Source organism: Gasterosteus aculeatus, chromosome 20 (genome assembly GCF_964276395.1).
Source record: "Gasterosteus aculeatus chromosome 20, fGasAcu3.hap1.1, whole genome shotgun sequence".
Lineage (NCBI taxonomy): Eukaryota > Metazoa > Chordata > Actinopteri > Perciformes > Gasterosteidae > Gasterosteus > Gasterosteus aculeatus.
In genome coordinates this window covers 842,642-855,592 of record NC_135707.1, presented here as the reverse complement: position 1 = coordinate 855,592, position 12,951 = coordinate 842,642, and the positions used below count along the sequence as shown (strand labels likewise).

General features: G+C 50.0%; 1 protein-coding gene across 1 annotated transcript in view; it reads right to left on the bottom strand.

Moving 5' to 3' along the window:
- Window positions 1-603: 603 nt before the first annotated feature.
- Window positions 604-12,951, bottom strand: part of LOC120813273 (neural-cadherin) — a 53,024-nt gene continuing 40,676 nt past the window's right edge. The window contains exons 20-34 of the mRNA XM_078094285.1: window positions 12,706-12,799; window positions 12,169-12,353; window positions 11,688-11,926; window positions 10,460-10,737; window positions 10,011-10,225; window positions 9,661-9,788; window positions 9,257-9,384; window positions 8,976-9,087; window positions 8,723-8,903; window positions 8,469-8,635; window positions 8,129-8,393; window positions 7,777-7,957; window positions 7,278-7,528; window positions 6,632-6,789; window positions 604-4,768 (exon numbers count right to left, since the gene is read on the bottom strand). Of these exons, the coding sequence (XP_077950411.1) occupies window positions 4,151-4,768; window positions 6,632-6,789; window positions 7,278-7,528; window positions 7,777-7,957; window positions 8,129-8,393; window positions 8,469-8,635; window positions 8,723-8,903; window positions 8,976-9,087; window positions 9,257-9,384; window positions 9,661-9,788; window positions 10,011-10,225; window positions 10,460-10,737; window positions 11,688-11,926; window positions 12,169-12,353; window positions 12,706-12,799 (3,200 nt within the window). The 3' untranslated portion in view covers window positions 604-4,150. The remainder of the gene's footprint in view (window positions 4,769-6,631; window positions 6,790-7,277; window positions 7,529-7,776; window positions 7,958-8,128; window positions 8,394-8,468; window positions 8,636-8,722; window positions 8,904-8,975; window positions 9,088-9,256; window positions 9,385-9,660; window positions 9,789-10,010; window positions 10,226-10,459; window positions 10,738-11,687; window positions 11,927-12,168; window positions 12,354-12,705; window positions 12,800-12,951) is intronic.

Genomic DNA, 12,951 nt, shown 5'->3' with positions numbered 1-12,951 from the left:
TGTGCCACGCTTGTGGAAAGACTTGAAGCACCTTTGGCAGCAATTACAGCCTCAACAAAGTATAGAGCAAAGCCTCTGAATACTTATGTACCTGTTATGTTTTCCTTCTTTATTTTTAACTGATTTGCAAAAATTTGCAAAACACAGTTTTCACTTTGTCATTATGGGTTGTTGTGTGTAGAATGTTGAGGAAAATAATAAATTTAATCCATTTTGGAATAAGGCTGTAACATAACAAAACGTAGACAAAGTGAAGCGCTGTGAATACTTTCCGGATGGACTGTAATGTGACATAATGAACAGTGCAGGATCTCGAGTCTGTTCAATCTGTCATTGAGAGGTGGACTGATGGTGGGGGGGTTTGGGGTAAGAGGTCACTCTCTGGTCTGAGGTCAGTACACAGGTCCAGACTCTAAAGGACGGGAGGAGGCAGTGTGGTCCTGCTCACTCGATGAGGTCTCCAGGTGAGGGGGGGTCCTTCAGGCGTCTGATGAGCTCGTGTTTGTTGTGACGCTGTGGATCTAATAACTGTGGATTTGTGTAATTCAGGGTGATTGTATTGTGTTTGTGAGCATTCTGCACGGAACCAAACCAACCAGCATCTTCTAGGGGAAAAGCAGTTTTTATTAGAAGTCATGTACAAAAGGAATATTCCATGGTAGGATTTTATAAAACGTCCACATCGATCAACAGATCGCACAACGAGGCAAACACACACACACACACACGTCAAAGCTTCACATGGTTTAGAAAAAGACGCCTGTGTTGTTCCGTTTGGATGCATAGCTTTGAGTACAATTGTTTATCAGCTCTGCTTTCAACACCATCATCCCGTCTCTGCTGCAGGACAAACTCTCCCAGCTGCACCGCCCGACTCCACCTGCAAGTGGAGCACAGACTTCCTGTCTGACAGGAAGCAGCACGTGAAGCTGGGGAAACGTGTCTCAGCCTCTCGGACCATCAGCACCGGTTCCCCCCAAGGCTGCGTTCTTTCCCCTCTGCTCTTCTCCCTGTACACCAACAGCTGCACCTCCAGCCACCAGTCCGTCAAGCTCCTGAAGTTTGCGGCTGACACCACCCTCATTGGACTGATCTCTGGTGGGGATGAGTCCGCCTACAGGTGGGAGTCTGACCATCTGGTGTCGTGGTGCAGCCAGAACAACCTGGAGCTCAACGCTCTAAAGACAGTGGAGATGGTTGTGGAGTTCCGGCGGAACAGAGCCCCACCCTCCCCCATCACCCTGTGTGACTCCCCCGTCACTATTGTGGATTCCTTCCGTTTTCCTGGGCTCCATCATCACCAGGACCTCAAGTGGGAGCTGAACATCAGCTCCATCACCAAGAAGGCTCAGCAGAGGTTGTTCTTCCTGAGGCAGCTGAAGAAATTCAACCTGCCAAAGACGATGATGGTCCACTTCTACACGGCCATCATGGAGTCCATCCTCTGCTCCTCCATCACCGTCTGGTACGCTGCAGCCACAGCCAAGGACAAGGGCAGGCTGCAGCGTGTCATCCGCTCTGCAGAGAGGCTGATCGGCTGCAATCTGCCGTCCCTGGAGGACTCGTTCGCTTCCAGGTCTCTGAAGCGAGCTAAAAAGATCGCGGCCGACCCCTCTCACCCCGGACAAAACCTGTTTGTGTCCCTTCCATCTGGCAGGAGGCTGAGGTCCATCAGGACTAAGACCTCCCGCCACACAAACAGTTTCGGCAGTCGGGCTCATCAACAGAGCCGGTCCCCCACTGCCTGACTATAACACTCCACCGGTCACTCCCCCTCATACTGCACATGCCACTATAACTGTTATTCATCACTTTGTCACTTGTCACTTTGTCTCTTGTCTGTTACTTGTTCGTTAGTGCACTTTATGCTTAATACTTTTCTTTAAAACTTTTTAATACTTAACATTTTTTAACTTTATTCCCTTGTTTTATACTAACCCATAGCCTTAGCCTTATTCTACTAACCCATTGCACTAGCATTTCATTCCACTTTATTTTATTACCTGTGCACTGTTGTCTTGTCTGTCTACTGTCGCGCACTAACCGCCAAGACAAATTCCTTGTATGTTTGACACATTTTGGCTAATAAATGTTTCCTGATTCCTGATTTTCAGGGTTTTTATTTTGAAAAACTGTCCGACTGACTGACCTGAAGTGAGATAAAAACAAACATCATCAAAACATCTGGATTTCTTTGTCATTTTGTCATCGTAGGATTGAGTTACGCTCAAGTAAAGACTCTTTTCATCAAATCCCAGTAGATAATAAACTGACTGTATAAAAACTACATTCATCAGGCGGTGTGACAACGTCATGCCGAGCCGAGAAGAACCGGGAGTCCAGAACCACGTCAACAGCAGCTGATGCTGCACCTTTCTTCCTCTGGTTCTGCTTGTTTGGATCAATGTTTGTATAAAAAGTCTTCTTCCTAAAACATGGGAATCAATCTGAGATCAACTCGTCTTTACTTATTTAGTCATCATTTGTTTCAGATTATAGAAATAAAATATAACTGATAAAACAATGTGTTTGAAATACTGAAACAAACAGAACAATATCAGCATAAAGAGCCCAAATATTCTGCAACGCTGTGATTAAAACTGAAGTCTGTTTTGTGTTTCCTAAACAGTTTAGTTATTAATTAATAACTTTATTTACCGTTATAGTAATATAACTAGTGCTAATTGCTAATGCTAATAGCTGTCATTGTTACGGGTCGGTAAGAGGCCACTAGAGACTCTTTTATTGAGACATGAAAGCTGGGAAATGTGCATGCTAGCAATTAGTGCTAACGTTGTGTTTGCTAATTGGAAGTTTATGTTTGCAAATAGTGTTTAGGCCCCGCCTCCTTGTGCTGGACCAATCAAAAAGAGTCACTGGATGAAACACAAAGAGGCCGGATAACTTGTTCTGTTTTAAACCACTACGGTTCACATCACTACGCTTTACTCCAAATGTAACTTTATTTAGCTAACTTAGCTACGTTAAAATGTAACGTCGTTTAGCTAACTAGCTTAGTTAGCAGTCACAGACGTCGTAGTATCTGTGATAGTTACTTATGACATTTTTACATGGTCCGTCTTTCACATTAATGTGTAATTTATGGTACAATTTACACAGGATTAAGTTCCCTAGCCGTTGACTATTGTAGATTTTTCCGAAATAAGGTTCCACCAAAAGGTGAATAGTAAAAAGTAATAGAAATATCTGTTTCCACCAATGAAAGGCAGTCACTTTATACCACTATATGCAGAATTAAAATACTTTTCTAGTATACATTGATTTCAGCAAAAATAAGAGGTCTGTGGTTCAGTTTAGCATTTAGCATTTAGCTTCTCTAGAGTTGAAATCTAAATGAACTCGTGTCAACTTTAACATCCAAAAACAGCTAAAGACTTCGTGAAGAATTTAAAAACCCCTCAAAGTGAACAACGACATGCCGACACCACGTTCCTACAAGAGTATAAATATATTCTCTCATCTGAAAACCATTATTATACACGCTGCATTGTCCATTTTACCAGTAAAGGGACTCGTGGGTCCTCGTCTGATTCCGCTGGTGCAACAGGAAGTTTGAAAAGAGGAAACAAAGCAGGTTGTTGGTCGGTCAACGCGACAACGACGGGAAAGTTCTGAAGAAAAGTTTTTCCATTGGAGGATTTCTGTTTTTTCTTTGTGCGGTGAGTTTTTGAGGATGGGTCAAAGGTCAAACTGTGAGGGGGTGCGTGGGTTAGCAGATTAAAATGCTCTTAATGTTCTCCTTGTGAGATTCGTACAGAGGCCTCGATGTCGTTGCTGTTAGCAAATGACATGACATTCCTCAGAAAAATGGAAACTTTTGCTCTGGAAGTCCTTGTGACAAAATAAATAACTGCTTCTGTCCTGCAGCTTGTTTTCTCCACCTGAAGAATCCTGATTGAGCCGCATGAAGGAAGAAGAGCCGCCGCCAACAGCTGACGGGGTGATTGTCTGGAGGTTTGTGCGATTTGACGCTCGTTGTGCGTTGGATTCTTTAAACGGTTGACTTTGGTTTCTCCAACGAAGGAGAGCTGAAAGGAATGTCAACATGCTGCGGAAACATTTAGTTCTTAGCTGTGTGTTAGCAAGGTGTTAATTGTCTGTTAGCGGTGTTAGCGCAGTGTGGCGCCCCCTAGTGGTGGTTGGGCAGGCGCTCTTGGCTGCTGCTCCTTTGGACGCAGGCCACGGCGTCCCTGTACGCGAGGGCCAGCGGGGGCCGGTCGTACATCTCGCTCAGCGCTGTGAACTTTGGGCCCCACTGCGAAAGCCGGTCGCAGGCCGACCCCCCCGGCCCCTCCCCCTCCCCCTCCTCCTCCTCCTCCTCCTCCTGGTCCCTGATGAGGGCCTTCCTGCGCGATGCGGCCGACCCCAGCGAGCTGAGGCTTCCCACCGCCGACCCCGAGCCCTCCACGCACCACACGTGGTAGGCGTCCACCGGCAGCGCCTCACCGTCCTTGTCCGCCTCCCAGATGATTCGCGCCACGTAGCTTTTAAAGTCCACGCGGGGGGGCGGCCCCGAAGGGGCGTCGCCGTGGCAGCCGGCAGTGTGCTGGAGGTGCTGGAGGTGGTGCTGGTGGAGGTGGTGCGGGATGCTGAGGTAGGGAGCTCCGGAGCTGCAAGAGGAGCCGGGCGGGTGCACCTCCTCCTGGGAGCCGGGGGAGGACTTGATGAGCGGCGCCGTGGTGCAGGAGGAGGACTGAGACAGGCTGGAGCACAGCGGGCGCTTCAGCTCGGTGATGTCATACCCGTTCTGGATAGGAAAGGATGCAAGGAAGCAAGGAGGGAGAGAACACACAACCTTTTAATGATCAGATCTGTGTCTCGTATCTGTATCTGTGTCACATACGGAGGTCAAATGCCTTCAGTTATCAAGCTCCTCTTTTGTGGAACCAGGTTCCACTTTCAGTCCGGGGGGCAGATTCGGTCAGCTCTTTCAAAGTAAAACTTAAAACGTTCCTCTTTGATTGTGCCCATAGTTAGGGCTGGCTCAGGTCAGCCCGGACCAGCCCTTAGTTAAGGTGCTATAGGCTTAGAATGCCAGGGGAATTCTTAGGAGACACCGAGCTCCTCTCTCACGCTCTCCTTCTACAATAATCCACGTTTTATTAATGCACATCACTAATTCAGCTTCTTTCCGGGAGTTTTTTGACGGTGGTTCTTTGTGATGGTGGTTCTATGTGATGGTGGTTCTATGTGATGGTGGTTCTATCTGATGGTGTTTCTATCTGATGGTGGTTCTTTGTGATGGTGGTTCTATGTGATGGTGGTTCTATGTGATGGTTGTTCTATCTGATGGTGGTTCTTTGTGATGGTGGTTCTATCTGACGGTGGTTCTATGTGATGGTGGTTCTATCTGACGGTGGTTCTATGTGATGGTGGTTCTATCTGACGGTGGTTCTATGTGATGGTGGTTCTATCTGACTGTGGTTCTATGTGATGGTGGTTCTATCTGATGGTGGTTCTATCTGATGGCGGTTCTATGTGATGGTGGTTCTATCTGATGGTGTTTCTATCTGATGGTGGTTCTATGTGATGGTGGTTCTATCTGATGGTGGTTCTTTGTGATGGTGGTTCTTTGTGATGGTGGTTCTATGTGATGGTGGTTCTATGTGATGGTGGTTCTATGTGATGGTGGTTCTTTGTGATGGTGGTTCTATCTGACAGTGGTTCTATGTGATGGTGGTTCTATCTGATGGTGGTTCTATGTGATGGTGGTTCTATCTGATAGTGGTTCTATGTGATGGTGGTTCTATGTGATGGTGGTTCTATGTGATGGTTGTTCTATCTGACGGTGGTTCTATCTGACGGTGGTTCTATGTGATGGTGGTTCTATCTGATGGTGGTTCTATCTGATGGTGGTTCTTTGTGATGGTGGTTCTATGTGATGGGGTTCTATGTGATGGTGGTTCTATGTGATGGTGGTTCTATCTGATGGTGTTTCTATCTGATGGTGGTTCTATCTGATGGTGGTTCTTTGTGATGGTGGTTCTTTGTGATGGTGGTTCTATGTGATGGTGGTTCTATGTGATGGTGGTTCTATGTGATGGTGGTTCTATGTGATGGTGGTTCTTTGTGATGGTGGTTCTATCTGACAGTGGTTCTATGTGATGGTGGTTCTATCTGATGGTGGTTCTATGTGATGGTGGTTCTATCTGATGGTGGTTCTATCTGATGGTGGTTCTATCTGATGGTGGTTCTATGTGATGGAGGATGTCACATGTGTACAGACTGTAAAACCCACTGAGGCAAATTTGTAATTTGCGATTTTGGGCTCTACAAAATAAGATTAATTGAATTGAATTGAAATGAGGTCATTACAAAAGTTCAGCAACACGCGTTAATTACTGTTCATTACGGGAGGACAACGTTTTCAGATAAAGGTGTCTTTAAAAGAAACAACTTAGTTATGTGTAATAAAGATGATGAAATAGTTGTTAGGTTGCAATAAAATAAATGCAGGTTCTGTTTTTATCTATTTGCACCAAACAAAGAAATAAACAGTTCCCACATAGAAACAACCTGATTGAGATAATGTTCTGGTTTCAGTCTCTGCTTTTATTTATTTGTAATCGTGTGTGTGTGTGTGTGTGTGTGTGTGTGTGTGAGTGTGTACCTGGTCCTGCTCGCCCCCCCCCTCCTCGTTGTAGTTCAGGATGTTTTCTCGGATGTCCTCCCAGCTCTCGTGCTCGGCGGGGATGTGATAAACTCCTCGCTTCCTGAACTTGTTACGGCTTCCTTTCTGGTTCCACACCGTCACCGCCACCAGCACGGCTGCACACACACGCGCACGCACACACACACACGCACACACACACACACACGCACACACGCACGCACACACACAGACACACACACGCACACACAGATTTCAGTTCCTTCCTGTAGTGTCCTTTAGCAGGTTTATTAAAAACACAATGGAAGGACGATCTTCAACATTTACCCTCATCGTGGGGGGTCGGGGTGGACAGGGGGGGACGGGGTGGACGGGGGGGACGGGGTGGACAGGGGGGACGGGGGGGTCGGGGTGGACAGGGGGGGACGGGGGGGACGGGGTGGACGGGGTGGACGGGGGGAACGGGGTGGACAGGGGGGGACGGGGGGGACGGGGTGGACGGGGTGGACGGGGGGAACGGGGTGGACAGGGGGGACGGGGTGGACGGGGTGGACGGGGGGGACGGGGTGGACGGGGGGGTCGGGGGGGACGGGGGGGACGGGGTGGACGGGGGTGGGCACTGGAAGCAAGCGGGCAAGTTACCTACCGAAGAAGACGAGCAGACACATGCTGATGGCCAGGATGGAGCTGGGGCTGAGGGCAGCCAGCCGGTGACCTTTGACCTGCCCCAGCTCACAGCGCTGGCCGCTGAAGCCGTCCTGGCAGCGGCAGCGGTAGCTGTCGGCCGTCAGCGCCTGGCAGACGGCGCCATTGCGGCAGGATGAAGCGCCGCAGGGCGACGGCACGCAGCGCTGCTGCCCGGAGTCCTCCGTCACCGTCACCTGGCCGCCGGGGCACCTGGGAAATGGAGGGGTCAGTGACATCAGAACGAAACCAGCAGTTCATTAAAGCAAAGTCAGAGCTTTATGGGTCATTCTTTGTAGTGACCAGCAGGGGGCGACACTACGGACTCTTCTTCTCTCTTGATTCCCTCAGTAAACACTGCAAACTTGAGTCTACGTGAGATGGCGAAGGCGAATGTTTCAAATGGTTGACAAACCAACGAGTGATGTCGCCATGGCGACCGCGTCCGCCGCGTCTCTTACTTGCACTGGTGCTTCCTCCACAGGTCGACGCAGCGCAGCGGGCTGCTGCACGGCTGGCCGGCGCAGGCGTCGCTGGAGCACCCTGAGGTGACGCCCCGCCTCTCCAGCACCGCCACCGAGTCCTGGCTCCGCCCGTCCAGAGGCAGCACCTGAGCGTTAAAACGAACGTCCCGCAGACAACCTGCCAGGGGGAGGAAAGGTTTGGTTTGTCATTGATAATACAAATCATAGAGGGGGAGGAGGATGAGGAGGAAGAGGAGGAGGAGGAGGAGGAGGATGAAGAGGAGGAGGAGGAGGATGAGGAGGAAGAGGAGGAGGAGGAGGAGGAGGAGGAGGAGGATGAAGACCTCACCCTGAAAGTCGGCCTGGCCTCCTGCGTTGGGCTCGTTGCCGACTGTCACGCTGGTCGGTTGAACCACGATCTCCCGCCGGCTCCCCAGCCGGGCCTGCGCCTCCCGCGAGCCCCCGCCTTGCTCCAGCCTCAGCGTGAACAGGTTGTCGTGGCGACCCAGGCTGACCTGCACCCATTGGCCGACGTCCACCCGCTGGCCGGGGAGGCGCAAGACGCGCGCGCCGTCGCCGAGGTCGGCGCGGACGGAGAGGAGGCCCTCTGCGATCTGAGGGGAAGGAGAACGAGTCTCAGTGCTGAGAAACGTGGGAGGTCAAAGGTCGGCCAGCGGTGGACTACTGACCTCCAGGACGATGTACTCGCCGGACTCCCGGGACGCCACGGAGAGCAGCGAGCCCGAGGAGGACCGGGTCCGGAGGAGGAGCCGCACGTCCGAGCGGCGAGAGCTGCCGCCTCCTCTGAGCTGAAAACGCACCGCGCTGCCCGAGGAGAAGGAGAACTCTGGGACAGCTGAGGAGGAGGAGGGGGAGGAGGATGAAGAGGAGGAAGAGGAGGACGGATGTAACGTGAGGCAGACACACACACACACATACTCACTGGTGTCACAGTGGGGTCCGGAGTACCCCGCCTCACACACACAGCTGAAGGAGCCCCAGGAGGCGACGCAGGAGGAGTGAGCGCCGCAGGACGGTCCAGCTGCCGTCAGGCAGACGGCGTCCGTGAGCCGGCAGCCCGGCGCACTGTCCACGCTCTCACCAGGAGACGCCAGGTCGTACACCTGGGGGGGTCAGTGATGTACTCATTTATTTTACTTAAACACACACACACACACACACACACACACACACACCTGACTGTCCACCACCAGGTTGCGGATGCAGCCGGTGAAGCCGCGGTAACGCTGATGAGGAGACGTTTCCTTTATTCCTCCCAACTGAAGAGGCTGGACGACATTGAGATACCTGAGGAGGAGGAAGAGGAGGAGGAAGAGGAGGAACAGACAGTAAGATGAGAAGAGAAGGAGAACAATTATAACAAATGAGAGGAGGAGGAGGAGGAGGAGGAGGAGTTGGTCAAGTCTCTTGGCTGAATGCTTGTTAGATGTTCATTCCAGGTCCTCCAGGTTCTCACCTCTGGTCTCCTGGCGTCTCTCCTGCAGCTCTGCAGCTGGACTCGTCTGTCTCCTGACTGTCCCCCCCCCCGGCCTCCAGCTCGTTACCCGCCGCCCCCCCACACTGGTCCAGGATCAGCTGGACGGCCTGCGTGCAAACACAAAGGCACACACGCACACTGAGACCTTCATCTTTCCAACGGCCCTTAAACACATCACGGTTTCTTCTTCAAGTTCATTTAAAATCTCTCCATAAATAAAAATTAATAGTTTTCAAAAACATTCAGTTCTGAGTGTCTCTGTGAAACTATAACTATACATAGAACATTTATACAAACTTTTATATATTCAACTTTTGTTTTGAAATGAAAATCCAGACGACAGTAAAATGTATCTGTTATTGTAATTATTTAGCTCCTCCCACCTTCCCGTCGCTGACCACGTCGAGCCGATGCCAGCGGCGGTCAGTAACGGTGGATCGGGGCGGCAGCTGCAGGGTCAGCGACCCCGACCCGTGGTTGATGCTCAGCGCCGGAACGCCGTTCCTCAACTCTGCAGGGAGGAGGAGCAGAAAGAGAAGGAGGAGGAGCAGAAAGAGGAGGAGCCGAAGGAGGAGGAGGAATGTGTGAGTGTGTGTTTTGGCTCCAGATGGAAACCTCTGCTCTTCGATTCATTCAGACATTTTGCAGTTATTTAGTAACAATAATCATCAAATCACAGTTAAAAATTGTCTTTAATAAATAAATAACTTGATAATAAAAGACAAGGACCAACCGATGGCGATGAAGTCCTCCTGCTCGGCGGAGTGGGCGGGGCCTAGCGGCCCGTCGTACAGCAGCAGCCCATTGGCCGACTCGGCCAGGAACTCCAGCGAGATGTGGCTGTGAAAGCAAGGCATGATGGGAGGGAACCAGGCGTAGCCCCCGCCGCCGAAGCTGCGTTTGGTCTGCTGGCACTCGGGCCCGTCGAACATGGGAGGGCAATTACACCTGGGGGGGTATTTACTGTCATCATCCATGTAAACTCATCATTAGGAATCATTTTAAAGGTTTATATGTACAAACGATAAATCCCTGAAACTAAATATATATATTTTCCTAAAACGTAATATTTTGATCACTTTTCTTGCTCAAACAACAAACAACAAAGTTTTTATTGTCAAAAGCAGTTTTGCATCTCGGTGGAACCGTGGAAATAAACGCAGGCTGTTCCCGGACTCGTACCTGTACCCCAGCGGGCCGTCCCGGCAGGCCCCCCCGTTGCGGCAGGGGCTGTTGGGGTAGGAGGAGCACGGCAGGTGGGCGGCCTCCCGCCCGCGGCAGCCGCACCGCGCCGCCACCGAGGCCGGCAGCGACACCAGCGCGGCGGATCCGGCGCCGAGCGCCACGGGGACCGGACCGAAGGAAACGTCGGTGCTGCAGCCTCCGGACCGGCTGCAGTCGGTGAAGGGACACTCGTCCACGCCCACCTGGGAGATGGACACGCCCAGCGTGGCCTCCAGCTGATGGGGGGGGTTAGCACAGCATAGCGAGCATAGCATGAAGCTGAAGTCAGAGCAGGAAGCAGTGACACAGAGACCATGATAACAAATAATAATAATTAACATTTGTCAAGAACCTTTTTGTTATTCTAACGAAATAAACAACAGTTTTCAAAATGTTTATATCTTTCTTTTGTAAACGCATCGAAACATTTGATATTGATAATACTTTTCATAAAACAAAAAAATTATTTCAGGATATTTTTTTAAAACAAAATCAATATTTCACAATGTTTTCCTAAAACTGAAGATATTTTGTTACTTTTACTACTCTTATTACTTGTTATATAACTAGACATGAACTTTGAGATTAATCCTAGATATTAAAATAAAGTTCTGTGTTCTTGTTGAGGAAACAATCCCTTAACATCTCTACCATTATGAATCACTTTCTTATTAAAGCAGTAATTCTCAAACATCTTTTATGTCACGACTCACTTTAGAGGAAGAAAAATGTTCCAACCCAAAGAGTTTGTACGAGTTTTTTTATAGAAATGTCCTTTTGTTACTCCTCCATTTAGGCTTTTTCAAATAATGTAATAAGAACAAATAAGTAAACCAGAATGCTCCATCAGAAGAAAACAAATGAAATGTAAAACTATCTTGTTAGAACAATGCAAATAAGGTTATATTTGTTCAAAACATCACAAACATCTGTCGGTTTATTGTGTCTGTAATTAACCCGTTACGTCCTCTTTATTTATCAGTGTGGAGTTTGGTCTGTTTTTAGTTTTGGGAGGAGAAATCGGTCTGTGTACTTTGTACATTTGTATTATGGGTAGTTCTCATTATACTGTAGTTCTTGAAATAAAATAATTCCGAATGTTTCCCATGCGACCTACTAGAGGGTCGCGCCCCACAGTTTGAGACACTGTATCAAAGCACGTTGACTCAAGAGAGAAGCTCCTCACCTGCGCTCTGCTCGCCGCCACAATGCCGAGCAGCTTTTCCTTCCTGTAGGGGGCGGGGGCACGAGCCCAGAACCACACGGCCAGCGCCTCGCCCCCCCCTCGCCGCCCGGCGCCGCCCGCAGAGAAGATCTGCACGTTGGCCGGCGAAGTCTGAAGGAGTTCAGCCAAAGAGCGACCGAGACGAGAGAAGAGGCTCTCCTCCGCCGCCCCCCCCCCAAAGAACTCCTCCACCGACACATCTGGAGGAGGCGACATAATGACGATCATGTATGAGAACGGCTGAGAAGGAGGAGAAGGGAACAAGTGAAGGAAAGACAACTGAAACAGGAAGGAAAGAGCAGGAACGAGGGAAGAAAAGAAGGGAAGAAGAAAGTAGTAAAGGAAAGAAGGAAGGAAGGAAGCACAGAGAGAGAAGAAGAGGGAGGCGGAGCCTCGGGGGATCCAGCCCCCGTCGATTACCGTTACCGTGGCAACCACTCACTGAGGAGGCGCAGAGAGGCGGCGTTCCTCAGCGCCGCCGGCTGAAGCTCCCGCACCTCCACCCGAGCCGAGGAGGTGACGGAGGGCCAGGTGGGGTCCGACACGCGCACCTGCAGGCGGTACGAGCCGGGAGGAGCCCCCTCCCTCACGCTGAGCTGACCCGAGGTCTGGTTCAGGCTGAACCACCTTTCAAAGGTAAAACACATATATGTATACTTGTACTGTTTTATATATACATATATACTGTATACATCACATCACATGTCATTTATCTGACGTGCATCTCAACCACAATGATACAAACTCAGAAGATCAAGAAACAAGAAAGTGCAATTTGATCAAATAAGCCAATTTACAATGATGGATAGAAGGATACTTGTGTGTACTAGTACAGCGTAGCAGCGTAGTGTGAGTACTCTCCCCACGAAGAACACTGACACCTTCCTCACTTTGTTATTATCTCCACCTTTACTCCACATCCTCACCCACGCCCACTCTGGCCTCCGTCACAGTTTGGACCTACTTGGGATCAGAGTACCTGGAGGGTTTTCCTTCGAAGCGGTACACCTTCTCGCTCCAGTCGTCGAGGTCGTGGGATCGCACTCGCCCGAGCGCCGTCGTCGGGAGGACGCCTGTCGGGAAGGAAGTGGAATGAGACGAGAGTTTGGGATACAGGCAGAACATCATCACAGCAGGTTCAAACTTATTGGAAGGAAATGGCTCTGGTTTGTGACCTGGGCGGTACGGTATCTATGGAATCTTTCTAAATACCACGATTTGGACT